General features: G+C 39.4%; 2 protein-coding genes across 3 annotated transcripts in view; one reads left to right on the top strand and one right to left on the bottom strand.

Annotated features, from left to right (window-relative positions):
• The first annotated feature begins 793 nt into the window (after positions 1 to 793).
• On the top strand, positions 794 to 2,132 carry LOC111495903. The gene is made up of 3 exons (XM_023146059.1): positions 794 to 1,227; positions 1,317 to 1,535; positions 1,835 to 2,132. Exons 1-3 carry the CDS (start codon positions 1,006 to 1,008, stop codon positions 1,880 to 1,882), a joined length of 489 nt encoding a protein of 162 aa, XP_023001827.1. The 5' UTR covers positions 794 to 1,005; the 3' UTR covers positions 1,883 to 2,132.
• An 890-nt stretch (positions 2,133 to 3,022) lies between these two features.
• The window catches only part of LOC111495902, a 9,336-nt gene continuing 593 nt past the window's right edge, over positions 3,023 to 11,765 (bottom strand). For both annotated transcript variants that reach the window (XM_023146057.1, XM_023146058.1), the window contains 9 exons: positions 10,662 to 10,750; positions 9,532 to 10,443; positions 9,319 to 9,448; positions 9,010 to 9,201; positions 7,714 to 8,508; positions 4,927 to 7,588; positions 4,434 to 4,678; positions 4,248 to 4,307; positions 3,023 to 3,751 (listed from right to left, as the gene is read on the bottom strand). In XM_023146057.1, coding sequence (XP_023001825.1) covers positions 3,366 to 3,751; positions 4,248 to 4,307; positions 4,434 to 4,678; positions 4,927 to 7,588; positions 7,714 to 8,508; positions 9,010 to 9,201; positions 9,319 to 9,448; positions 9,532 to 10,443; positions 10,662 to 10,750 — 5,471 coding nt within the window. In that variant the 3' untranslated portion in view covers positions 3,023 to 3,365. The remainder of the gene's footprint in view (positions 3,752 to 4,247; positions 4,308 to 4,433; positions 4,679 to 4,926; positions 7,589 to 7,713; positions 8,509 to 9,009; positions 9,202 to 9,318; positions 9,449 to 9,531; positions 10,444 to 10,661; positions 10,751 to 11,765) is intronic.

Below are 11,765 nucleotides of genomic sequence, written 5' to 3'. Positions count from 1 at the left end.
ACTTGTTAAAAAAAACATCTTTCAATTTTTAATAATATTTCAAAAATACTTATTTTATAAAGGTTTCATTAATTAATATATATATTCTAAAAAATACTTTTAAACTTTTAATAGTATTTAAAAAATACTTATAAATTTTACCGAAGTTTGATTAATATCTTTCAACTTTTGTAAAAAAATCTTAATGTCAATATCTTAACAAAGGTGGTTTATCAATATCTTATAGATTATCTATAAATTTTTTAATATTACTTTTAAAAGTTCATAAGTATTTTTGAAATGTCAATCCTCTTTAAAAAAGTACCAACGTAGTAATAAAACATTTGAAAATTATTATTTTTGAAACCTTTTAAAAAATTTAGGGTATTTTTTAGACATTTTAAAGTTACCTTTTACCTTTTCTAAGTTTAATTGTCTTGGATGACCATAAAACATAACTTGTTTTAAAAACGTTAAAGAAATTTTAAATTATCATTCATCTAAAATTTGTAACAATACAGGAACAATTAAAGTTTTATTCTTCTAGATGTGGTATTAATTACAACTTCGAGTATTAATTTGAACTTAACTTTATGCACATTTCCTCGAAGTTAAAAAATCATACCAAACCTTAAAAATGTCATCCAACAATATGGTGCAACTCAACTTCCTCGTTTGTAGGAAAGAATTGTAGACATCAGTCAACAGATGAATACATGGAGCAAACTATAGATGAAAATACATTTGAAAAAAGGGATACTCCCATTGCTAAATCTTTGAATCAACGGCGCAGATTTTGATTCTGCAAAGGCTCCACCGCCATCCCCAACCAACTTGGGTCCCTTTTGCAGAGGAAGCTCTGTACATGGCGTCGGTCCCATTCACATTGACTCACCCATTCATAAATTCCCAATAAAAAGGGTCTTTCAATTTCATCTTCCAATTCCCATTTGCATTACGCCAACACCCTCCATTAATTTCTCACTCTACTGTTCACCCAACACTCAAAACCCCACAAACCCCAAAATGAAATCCGAGCTTTCACCGACAATGGCGGCTCCGAACAAGGAGACCCCATGTTTCCTATCTAGAAAGGCTCGCTACAAGTTCTGGGCCTTGGCCGCCATTCTTCTCCTCGCCTTCTGGTCCATGTTCACCGGCTCCGTCTCACTCAAATGGTCCGCCGCAACCTTCGCCAAACTCTACGACGGCCCCCGCAAGCCGATCTTTGATGATCTTGATATTTTGGTGATCTTTTTAGCCGTTTTCCTTTGTGGGTTTTTGTTTTTACTGTTGTTTGTGGTGTTTTAGGGCTTTGTTTTTTTGCTGATTACTAGGAAGTTGAAGAGCGGGAGAGGGTTGTCCGCCATATGTGGAATCTGTACACCCACGGCGGCGGCGGCGGCCGGTTGCCTAGATTTTGGTCGGAGGCTTTTGAAGCGGCGTACGAGGAATTGATCGGTGATGTTCCTGCTGTTCGTGATGTTGCACTTTTGGAGATCGCTAGAATGTCTCTGCGATCTCTTCAAGTCGACCCAATTCCGACCAAATCCAAGGTTAGCCATTGTTTCACCTTAAAATCCCCGAGATTAAAAATGTTCTTGAATTGGTTTTTGAGAACATAGGTCTTGAAGTGATTCTTAGTTAGTTCGTCAACTCGAAAGATAAAAATTTAAGAAATGGGTTTTAGAGATCGAGATTTGCAGCAAGATCAGTATTTTGTGTTTTTTTTTTGGTCGAGTCAAATCATTGTGAGGTGGGATCGAATATCGATCGTTCTTCGAGATCTTCGAGATCGAACATCGACCTTTAAAATAATAATTAGAATAATATCCACTTGGGTTGTGATTTGCAGAGTGAAAACAGATTGAAAAGCTCAAAACAAAGGCAATTGGGTGAGTAGCTGCGGCGCTGAGCTAAGTTGGTCGCCGTGGGGGTGTGCTCCATTTGGGAGGATCCTTGAATCTATGTGGTTAAAGCTGTATGCTATGTTAAAAAAACAATGGAATATACAAAATTTACCATACCAATCCAATGTCAATGGTTATCTCTTTTGCTTTGTATATTCACTTAGTTATGAAGGTGGCGCCTACGCTTTTTGGCCACATGCAACCATTTGTCACATAGCTTTGAATTCTGAGAACAATTTGTCGTACTAGAGCTTTCAGATCTTGTGTTTTGGGCAGTTTATGGCAGGATAATACGAACATATTCAACCTATTCATACTCGGAAGTGAAAGTGAAGAATATATGCCAAATATTGCTGACCAAAGTAATAAAGTTGAGTACTACATTCGAGAGATTCATTCTCATTGGTTCGTTTTGATTGTTATATCCAATGGTACTGACAGAGAAGAAAGTAAAACTTTGGTTAATGATAGAATCAAGACAGTTTTATAATCTCCAAGAAAGTTGTGCACAATCATATACCTAAGTGCTCTTGATCGATTTTGCTATGCCACAAGCTAGGCCCCGATGAAGAGCCAAAAGGTCGAAAGTTACTAATTCCCCATGATTGGTTTCGTAGATCAATTGGTTGAAGTAACCGTACGGATAGATTAACTGAACAAGACCAGCTCGAATCATCGAAATGTCTTGACTACAAAAACACCTCCTACTAAGCAAGGGCTCAGGCTCTTACACAACATATCACACGACCTTTCTTTGTATCTACTAATGGGCAATTTGGTTGTTCGGTTCAAATCAAGGCTCCTACACAACCAACACTATCAAATATAGCCTTTTTTTTCTAAGTGCCAGTGGAGGACATCTAATACAATGCACAATAGGATTTAAAAAGGGTCATCATCAAGCATTATCAGTCTATTAGTGGTGCACCATAACTACAAAATGGCATTCATGAGGCAGGCAAAGGCGTTGAGAGGCTGGCCAGTAAAATTCAAGCTAGCAACGGCTTGTTAGTCTAAAATAGTCATCAGCCATATCAGAAATCAAACTATGCACAAGACGTTCAATAATTAAACTTTCATTCCTCAACAATTGAACGTACCGGGTGGCGGTGCTGCTGCGCTCGACGTCTTCGTAGTCCAAGGGTCTTGAGGCCAATAATGCATTAGCTTAAACTTTACTGTGAAATGCCAAAGAATCCCATCTCCAGAAAAAAGAACAAAGTAAAACGCAAGAATAAATTACCTTGGTTAGGTTAAATCCAGCTCAAAAAATGTTTTGACAGACCGAATAACAAACCTAGGAAGACGAACAATTAATTGTCAAAATCGTCGAGCAGACAGACCAAATAGTCACTGCTGCTGCATCACTGTGGTGTTTTTCTGTGGGGAGGGTGGATAGAGGTACAAAAATATCCATTTACAGAAAGTTAGATGTCATGTATTTACATTTACCATCAGAGCCTCTTTCTTGCTATCCTAATCTTCAACGGTCTGAATCTCACCCATCATAATTCGATTACTAACTACATTGAAACCCAAAACTGATGGACTTACCTTCTTCCCTTTCTTTCCTTTTTTCTTTCCTCCTCCCTTCGCAGACCCATCACCGCCCACGGGGGCATCCGGGTCCAGATTTCGACCAGCATGGCCAGAATTCACTTCTCGGGCAGCTACTGCAAATACCTTCCTATCGTTCTGACTTTGAAATGCAATTTCAAGAACATCTGCTGGGAGCAACTCCTTGTAATTGAGGAATTGATCGATGAACTCATGGTCGGGATCATAAGATCCAAGGTTCTCTATCAAAAGCAGCTCTGCCTCAGATCTTGATTGCTTCAAGCAGAATTCCAGGAAACTTGTGTCTAGAACGGGCAAAAAGTTGATACTCCATTAATAAAAGATAGCAAAACAATTCTTAATTACGAGCAAAAGAACAATAACATAAAGACAATTTTCATTTTTGCCTAAACATAAAGCATGGACAATTTTTTTAAAGAAAGAATGAAGTCATAGAAACAATGAAGGCGTTTATTAAAAAGGAGAAACAACAAAGGTATGTTAAACTATAGATTATGGAAACATTTCCAGATTTTTATATATTCAAGTATTTTCGTGCTCAGAAGTTTTCAATTATGATTAATACATGCATTTAATATATATAAGAAAAATGATGGACAAAAAGAAAGTTTGAAAAGCTGAAAAAGGCAGGAAAATGTTACTAGTGATGCAAACATTTACTACAAAGATTTATAGGAAAACCGTAAAGTTGTTTCCCAATGATTAAGCGATCTTCTAGTAGAAAAAACGACAATAAAATTCACAAGAAAAATGTCCTTTCGACAAGACAGGGAAAGATACCTTTAGTCCCAAGGAGCCTTCCACATTCACGCTCACACCAATCGCAGAAGTCCATAGCTTCTACAAGGTGAGGATTTTTTTTTTTTTTGATTATTATACATGCCCAAAGAAGTTTGTGAGAAAAAGTAATGAAAAAAAAGAACACAAACCCTGGGAAAAGACGACCACAACCCATCAAGAACTGACCTGAATGCTTGGTAACTGTGTCTTGTTTGCCTTTCTGAGACGACTGTGCAGGCAAGGGTGAAAGATAATCAGCTTTGCCACTAGATGATTTTTGTCGACTTAACAACCCAGTTGAAGCTGTGTCGGCTCTGCCACTAGATGATTTTTGTCGGCTTAACAACCCAGTTGAAGCTGCTGCTGCTGCTGCTTTTGCAGGAGTGTTTCTATTTCCCCAGCTTCCATGGCTCCCAAGATGGACATCAACCCTGAAACAGAAAAATGATTTTATTTCATTCGAATTCAGGATTATAGTGCAACACCGACGGAATAGAAATCTACAATGTTGTCAAGTATACATAAAAGTTAAAACCCTGACCCAGATGAGGTGGGCAACAAAAAGAGAGGAGTTCAAATTCAACAAAGGAGTACGAGATTCAAAGAGCGCCACTAATAGGTCATAGTAGCATTGACACTGATAAAAAAAAGTAAAGCTGGATAAGGAAAAAACTCATACTGCTGATTTTCTTGCTTCGACTCAATGGGCCCCCAAAATAGGTCATCATCACCTCCATACTTTGACTGAGAAGGAGTGTTCTGAAGGGGGGATGATGCAGCCTTCGATGGGGAAGAAGCAGAAAGAGCGCGGGAAGGAGTACTACTGCTACTGCTACGACCAACCTGAGTTGGCTGAGCCTTTTGCGGAGTGGGGATTTGATGTGAATGCTGAGCAGCAGGGATTTTTCTTTCCTGCTCCTTCTGAATATCCCTCAAAGATGTGGGTTTGGGGAACTTACCAGAGTCACTAGACCATGCTGGTGCAGGGGCCACACTCGCAGCTTCTCCCTTCCATAGAACAAAATCACCAAAAGAAGGCCCCGAAGGAATGGCAGGCATTGCATCCTTCTCCTGCTGTGTCTGGCGGGAGATTTTCACTTTCTCAATGGGACTTGAACCAACAGGCACATCAGCAGAAGGGACTGAAGAGGAGGCCTTTATACCAACGCCCTTGGCCTTGGCAGATTTTTTACGGCTCTTTTTGGTGTCTTTTGCCTCAATAAAATTGTCATCCATAGGTTCTGCTTGTGTGGCCACAACCTGAGGAGAAGAAGCAATCTGAATCGAGTCAGAAACGCGAACAACACCTGCACCAGACTTCTCCATATCATCTTCCGCCAGTAGATCATGCAATTGACTCTTTCTACTCCTCAAGTTCAATAAATTTTCATGTTTCTCAATTGGTTCAGAATTCATAGAATCTTTATGAGTTTCTCTGGAAGCTTTTGGGTCCAAATTGCTCACAACCCCAGCCCAAGGAGTTGATAAACTCATAGAATTTATAGCAGTTGAAATCTCTGACACAGCAGGTTCTATATGTTCCCTTTTCTGCTCTTCCTCCTGAATTTCCAATAACGACTTCGCCTTGAAACTCGTAGCAACTTTCCAAGCTCTTTGACTAGATTGAATTTGTGAGTTAAGCCCAGAGTCAGAGCCAATTAGTCTGGTGTCATACTTCACTCGATCAGTTTCACTATCATTCCAAGCAGAGGCTGGTTGACTATCCACATGGGAAATTTTGGCATCCCCATCCCTGGTCTTCTGAGGAGAGGATGACGTATCACTTGATTTTACCACAAGATTATCTTCCTTCAATTTCAAATCATTTTCTGGTTTACCATTTTTTGGTTGCTTTGACTGTTGAATAGCAGAATTCTTAGAGTACTTGGCCTGGTCAGAGGAAAGCAACTTTGAAGATTTTTGCTTCTTGGTCTTCTTATCAGAAGATTTTCTAGGTTCTTGCGCTTCAACATTTTTCAATTCCGTCTCCACAGGGGTATCATCTTTGCATACATTCCTATCAAGCTTCTCCACAGGCGTACTAGCATCCTCAACCTTCACAACGGGTACACTAATGGGAACAGGAATTTCAATATCGCGAACTTCGGCTGGTGGTCTAGCAACTGAGACTTCATCATTTTTTGGAGGAAGAGGTTCTACAGAAACATCAGATGCAATAGATGTGACAGTTGCGTCCACCCTTGGTACATCCTCTGATATCTGCTCCAAAGCTTTAACAGCATCGCTGTCAGATGAAGTTGGTACAAGATTCACATCCTCGTTTGATTTAGATCCTGGTAACATATCTTTTGGATGAATATCATTAAGCTGCTCCGGAAGAGCAGCATTCCAACTCTTTTGCTGAACAACATTTCCAAACATTTGGTGTGGAACAACAAGGGACGGATCTTCCGAATTAACATTGTAACTTGCTCCCTGGGTAACTTGCAGAGCTATATTCCCGAAGGTAGTTGCACGATCAGTTAGTACATTTGGTGGCTTCTGCAAACCAATCTGTAACTGCTCTCGTGATAGCTGAACTTGAGATGGATCAATAGATGCATTTCCAATAGATATTGGAGCGCCCTGTAATTGTCCAAAAGCTGGATCGCCAAAATGCTGACGTGACTGATGCTCTGATAGAACATGGGAGAGCAACTGCTGTTGCTGTAATAACTGTTGTTGCTCTTCTTGTTTTTGCTGCTGCTTAAGTAGTAAAAGTTTGTCCAACAACGACATTTGTTGTGCAGAGAAAGGCACTTGAGACTGCAACTGCAACAGATGCTGTTGTTGCAATTTACTTATCAGTTGTGGATCTTGAGATAAGCTAGAAGGAAGAAACTTATCTGGAGTTGAGGTAGGATTATCAGTAGCCTGAGCCAATACATTTGCCAGGGACATTTGTGGTGGTAATCTCTGCTGTTGGAAACCGAAAGGTGCCTGTAAAGGCACGTTAAGATCATGGTGCAAGTCAAGTTTGCTTTGGAGAGGATCAGAAGCATGCTGTGAAGCAAATTTTGACCAGCCAGCAACATCACTAATGCCTGGAGGTGCTTTGTCAGACAAGCCTTGTAGAATGGCTGACATGTCGGCACTTTGAGCAGTTTGACGAGATTGGTCTATGATTGAAGACAAGAGCTTTGCTTGCTGAATTGGATCATCTAGGCTAATATCCGGCTTAGAAACCTTGGAAGTAGCATCTATTCCAGGCCAGAATGCATAAGGATTGGTCAAAGACCTCTGCCGTTCAAGTTCCATTCTTTTGGCCAACAGGAAAAGGTTGTTCCCATTGTCCATTCCCAACGAAGACAAATTATTAGTTCCAAAATATCCTGGCACACCTATACATCAAGCATCACGATCAATTTAGATTCCACTATGATATTACAACAAGAATTATAACAGTGCATAAGTACTTTGAAGGAAAGTGATATAATAATTTTCTTATTCACATATAAGAACAGACCTTCAGAAAAGGCACCCTTCTCAAGAGGGGAAGAACCTTTATTACTAGACATAAGTGACTCCAAAAATCTGTTTTCAGCTTCCACCGCTGGGCCATGTTTATGCCTTGTCTCATTCCTCAAAGTATCAATCTCATTCAAACCAGTATAAAGCTTTCCCAAGCTACCATAACTAGCATTACTTAATGTATCTGCAAATTCATTTGCCTTTGGTGCATTAAATCCTGGTGGTGGTTTGGCTTTAGATCGTAATTGAGGCATGACATCACCAAGTGCTGAAAATGGCACGTCATTTGGTGCATTTGCCAGACGGACAGGCAACTCTAAGCCAAAATACCCACCCTCAAACCATTGAATAATGTCAGCCCCACTAAATGGGCCTTGAATTGCACCAGAAGGATCAATGTAATGAAATTGCAAATCCTCTGGAGAAGGATGAACAGATTTTCTTGCTAGTTGTTCCTTGTCCAAAATCCCTGAAATCTGCCTTCTAATGATAGATTCTTCCCCAGTCTGCCATTTGGAATTGTCCTTTGGATAAGATGGAGTAGCTGAATTATTTCCCCACCCATCATTAAGACTCTTTGAAGGCTGTAGCCAACCCTTGTCAGAAGTTCCTGAGCTAGTATCATTAGAATTATCTCTCCAGTCAGACAAGGATGTATTCCGGGGTTGCTCAAGTGATGAGGCGTTCCATGAACTGTCAGGATGAACATTGGTACCCCCCTTAATACTTGAGTCCCTACTGACAGGCACCTCATCTGCTTTACTCATAGCTTTGTCATCTTGTCTGAAACCTGCATAGAGACAACAGTCCATGAAAAAAATTGAATTTCAAAAGACAAGGGTTACATTCCATGACCAGATACAGACATTTCCGACAAAACCAACAAAATTGAAAAACCAAGGGCAAAACACAGCAGTTAAAAGTTAAAGAGAGATATATCATAGAACATCCCCAAATTAAATTAGTAATACCAACTGGAAAATAGAAATTTAAATATCGTGAAAAAGAAACATGGAGACCTGGAGATAAATTCAAGTCCAAGTTACTATACATTATCAAAATTGTACAATTTGCCAGCTATTTCATTAATTCTCTCTTCTTGGCAAATGGTAAGCTTTCTACTGATGGAAAGAATGAATAAAGAAAGGTAGTCCCAAAAGGAGCTTAGGAAAACCTCCTCCAACTAAAGATCTTCTCAACAATGGGTCTATCAGTTCGGACCACATCAAACAATAGGTAGCAAGAGTAAAATTCTGAACTTTTTATATCCCCCAGTTAAGGCGTAACATACCTTCAGATTTGAACTTGCTACTAGCATGTGCCATGCGTTCCTGGATGGTTTCAATTTTTGACTGGGGCCTACGATAAGGCACCTGCCTCTCGGTAGAGACCTCAGAATAGTTTGTGTGACCTGGTTTAGCGGTGCTATCATCCTTATCATCATTGTAATCGTCAAAGCCATGAGGTAAATCTTCTCTGTTTCCTGCTCACACAAAACATGGTCCAAGGTTTCGTAGTGAACCACAGCCCACAACTTTTTTCTAATAAGAACACAGAACCAAATACCATAATCAAACAATTAAGAGGAAGCATTTCAGACCTGGGGAAGGTGAAACACCAAGTTTTGTTCGCCTTGTCTGCATATTTTCTGATGAGTTTCGAACGTCCTTTGATACTTGAGGTACACCACTACTAACAATTTCCCCTTTATCAATCCCCTTCAAGAAATTCTAAGAAAAAAAAAGATGCCATTCAAATAGCTAGATAGCTATAGTACATACTCCAAATACAACAGTATCTAACAACATTTTACCATTTCTTCTGTAGTTGGTGCACAAAGAGCAAGAGGCTCCAATGGTTCATCCAGCGTAAGAGTAGGGACTGGCACAAATCCATCTTTGAGAGTTTGCTGTGATGTCAGATTGGTAGTCCTGAAAACATCGATCAACTTTGTCCTGCTATATTTGTAGTGGAAAGGCTCTCTTCCAAATCTCTCAGAGGAAGCTCCAAGAGAATTAGAAGATGAATAAATACTATTTGTAGGGTTTACACCAGAACTGATGATTCCACGACCCGAGGAGAAGGTAGGAGGTGTGTTGTCTGCACGTCCACGATGGGAAAATGTAGGCACTTGTTTGATTGGAGTATGGGTCTGATGGTGAGGGGGTTCTCCCTTACCTCGACCCTGAGAGGAACTAGATCTCCATGGGCGATAATGATCTCCATCCCGGTCATTTTTCCCATAATTGGACACGTGAGAGAAATTTTTATCAAGATGCAAATCACCATCTCTTCCAGAGTCCACCCGCTTCTCACGAAAGCCTTCAGTTTCCTTATCATCAGGGCCCCAACGTGTATTCCATTTGCTCTCACGTCGTTGATCATAATGAACATTATCCCGATTGCTTGAATCAGACCTGCGTTCTGATGGGACTCGACGAGATTCTCTAAAGAGTTTGGTGGACGAGTCTTCAGTCCAACGGTCCATCTTACGACTATCACCTACCTCTTTCTCACCATCCCTCCAACGATCTTTACGCATTGAAGAATTATTTTCTCTTTCTTCGTCATGCCACCGGTCACGCCTACCAATTTCAGTATCAGCCAAGGATGGCCTAAAAACGTCTTTTTTCTTTTGTATGTCACTCATATCCTCATAGTTCTCTGATCCCTTCATCATGTCCACTCGGTTTGCATGAGCAGGTTGATGACTGAAATGGTTTTCCTGCAATATAAAGATTTAAGAAGGACCAGAGAGATCATCAGGAGTTATAGGGAATGAACCATCAGGAATTACAGGGAATGAACCTAGCGTTAACATATTATGACTGACTAATAGAGGATTCACTGTATAACTGAAAGCTCAAATATCTCCCTACAGTTAAGTATCATAAACAGATGGCGGTATAGATAAATGATAGTGTCGAAGTTCAGACAACACACCCCACTTCCAATTCCATGCTTACTCTCCCCAGGCTTAGGCAGAAGCCACTGTGGTGAAAGAGGAATAGGATTTTCAGATCCCTGAACATCTGCATAAACATATATAAAAAATTAGTCAACCCGCATCCTAAAATTTTTTATAATTTATAAGCAACATTATGATCAGTAATTGCTAAACAGAAATAGTCGTCACATTCAATTTAAAAAGTTTACAAAAGATTTGCAATTTAAATTAATCGAAGCACCATAGGACATGGCTTTCATGCAATACTGTAGACGCAACTCACTTTCATCAAAATCATTTTCCCAAATTCGAAATAAAAAAATTTAATTCAGTAAAATGGGTCCGCCAATGGCCGAACAGTAGCATCATCTGCTATAAAGAAGTGTCCAATGGCTGCAGGCACATGTATCAACAGTTAGTGTTTAAGTAAGTTACTAATCATCATTTTGTTGGACTCTAGCTGTGAAACCGCAATTGAAACTCATTCAAATAGAATCATATCATATGCAACATCATCCATATAGATAAATTTCAAAACTAACTTCACACATCACAAAATATTAGAAAAGGCTTAGTTCCAGCTGAAACTTAATCCCGCCACATGCCACTGTTCATACAACACGTGTATTACATCAAGATGAGGTGTTTTCTTTTCTTTCTCTTTTTTTTTTTTTCCAGAACTCGCGTCGAAGAACACCAATATTCACTATCAGTCGCGCATTTTACAGTCCCAACTCGTATGGATAGCAAGGAGGGACACGGAAATTTACAGATCCTTCAGCAAACGTGCACCAACAGGATTGACGATTTGCATAAAAAAAAATGCAAGTTCTCATCTAAAATCCAAGTGATTAATATCAACCCAAATTCTGTAATCAACGCGTACAAATAGCTTTAGAAAAACAGTAACTTCCAACTTCAGTTCTCCAAGTCCAAATTTCATTAACCTCAATAAAAGAAAAACCAAGACAAAAATAAAAGGACAGAAATCTACAACCAAGAGCCAAATCTCAAAATCAACAATGACCAATAGCATTCAAACTCCTTCAATCATTCGACCCACAAGCAAAAAAAAAAAAAAAAAAAAAAAAAAAAAAAAA

Source organism: Cucurbita maxima, unplaced genomic scaffold (genome assembly GCF_002738345.1).
Source record: "Cucurbita maxima cultivar Rimu unplaced genomic scaffold, Cmax_1.0 Cma_Scf00022, whole genome shotgun sequence".
NCBI classification, from domain to species: domain Eukaryota; kingdom Viridiplantae; phylum Streptophyta; class Magnoliopsida; order Cucurbitales; family Cucurbitaceae; genus Cucurbita; species Cucurbita maxima.
Note: the sequence above shows the minus strand (reverse complement) of the source record. Positions and strands in the feature narration are given on the sequence as shown.

What these genes read in the sequence shown, in the direction of transcription:
- LOC111495903 (XM_023146059.1), top strand. Translation starts at nt 1,006, where the DNA reads ATGAAATCCGAGCTTTCACCGACAATGGCGGCTCCGAACAAGGAGACC. An exon ending in TTGATGATCTTGATATTTTG is followed by an intron (nt 1,228 to 1,316) that starts GTGATCTTTTTA and finishes GCTGATTACTAG; the next exon opens with GAAGTTGAAGAGCGGGAGAG. An exon ending in CAATTCCGACCAAATCCAAG is followed by an intron (nt 1,536 to 1,834) that starts GTTAGCCATTGT and finishes TGTGATTTGCAG; the next exon opens with AGTGAAAACAGATTGAAAAG.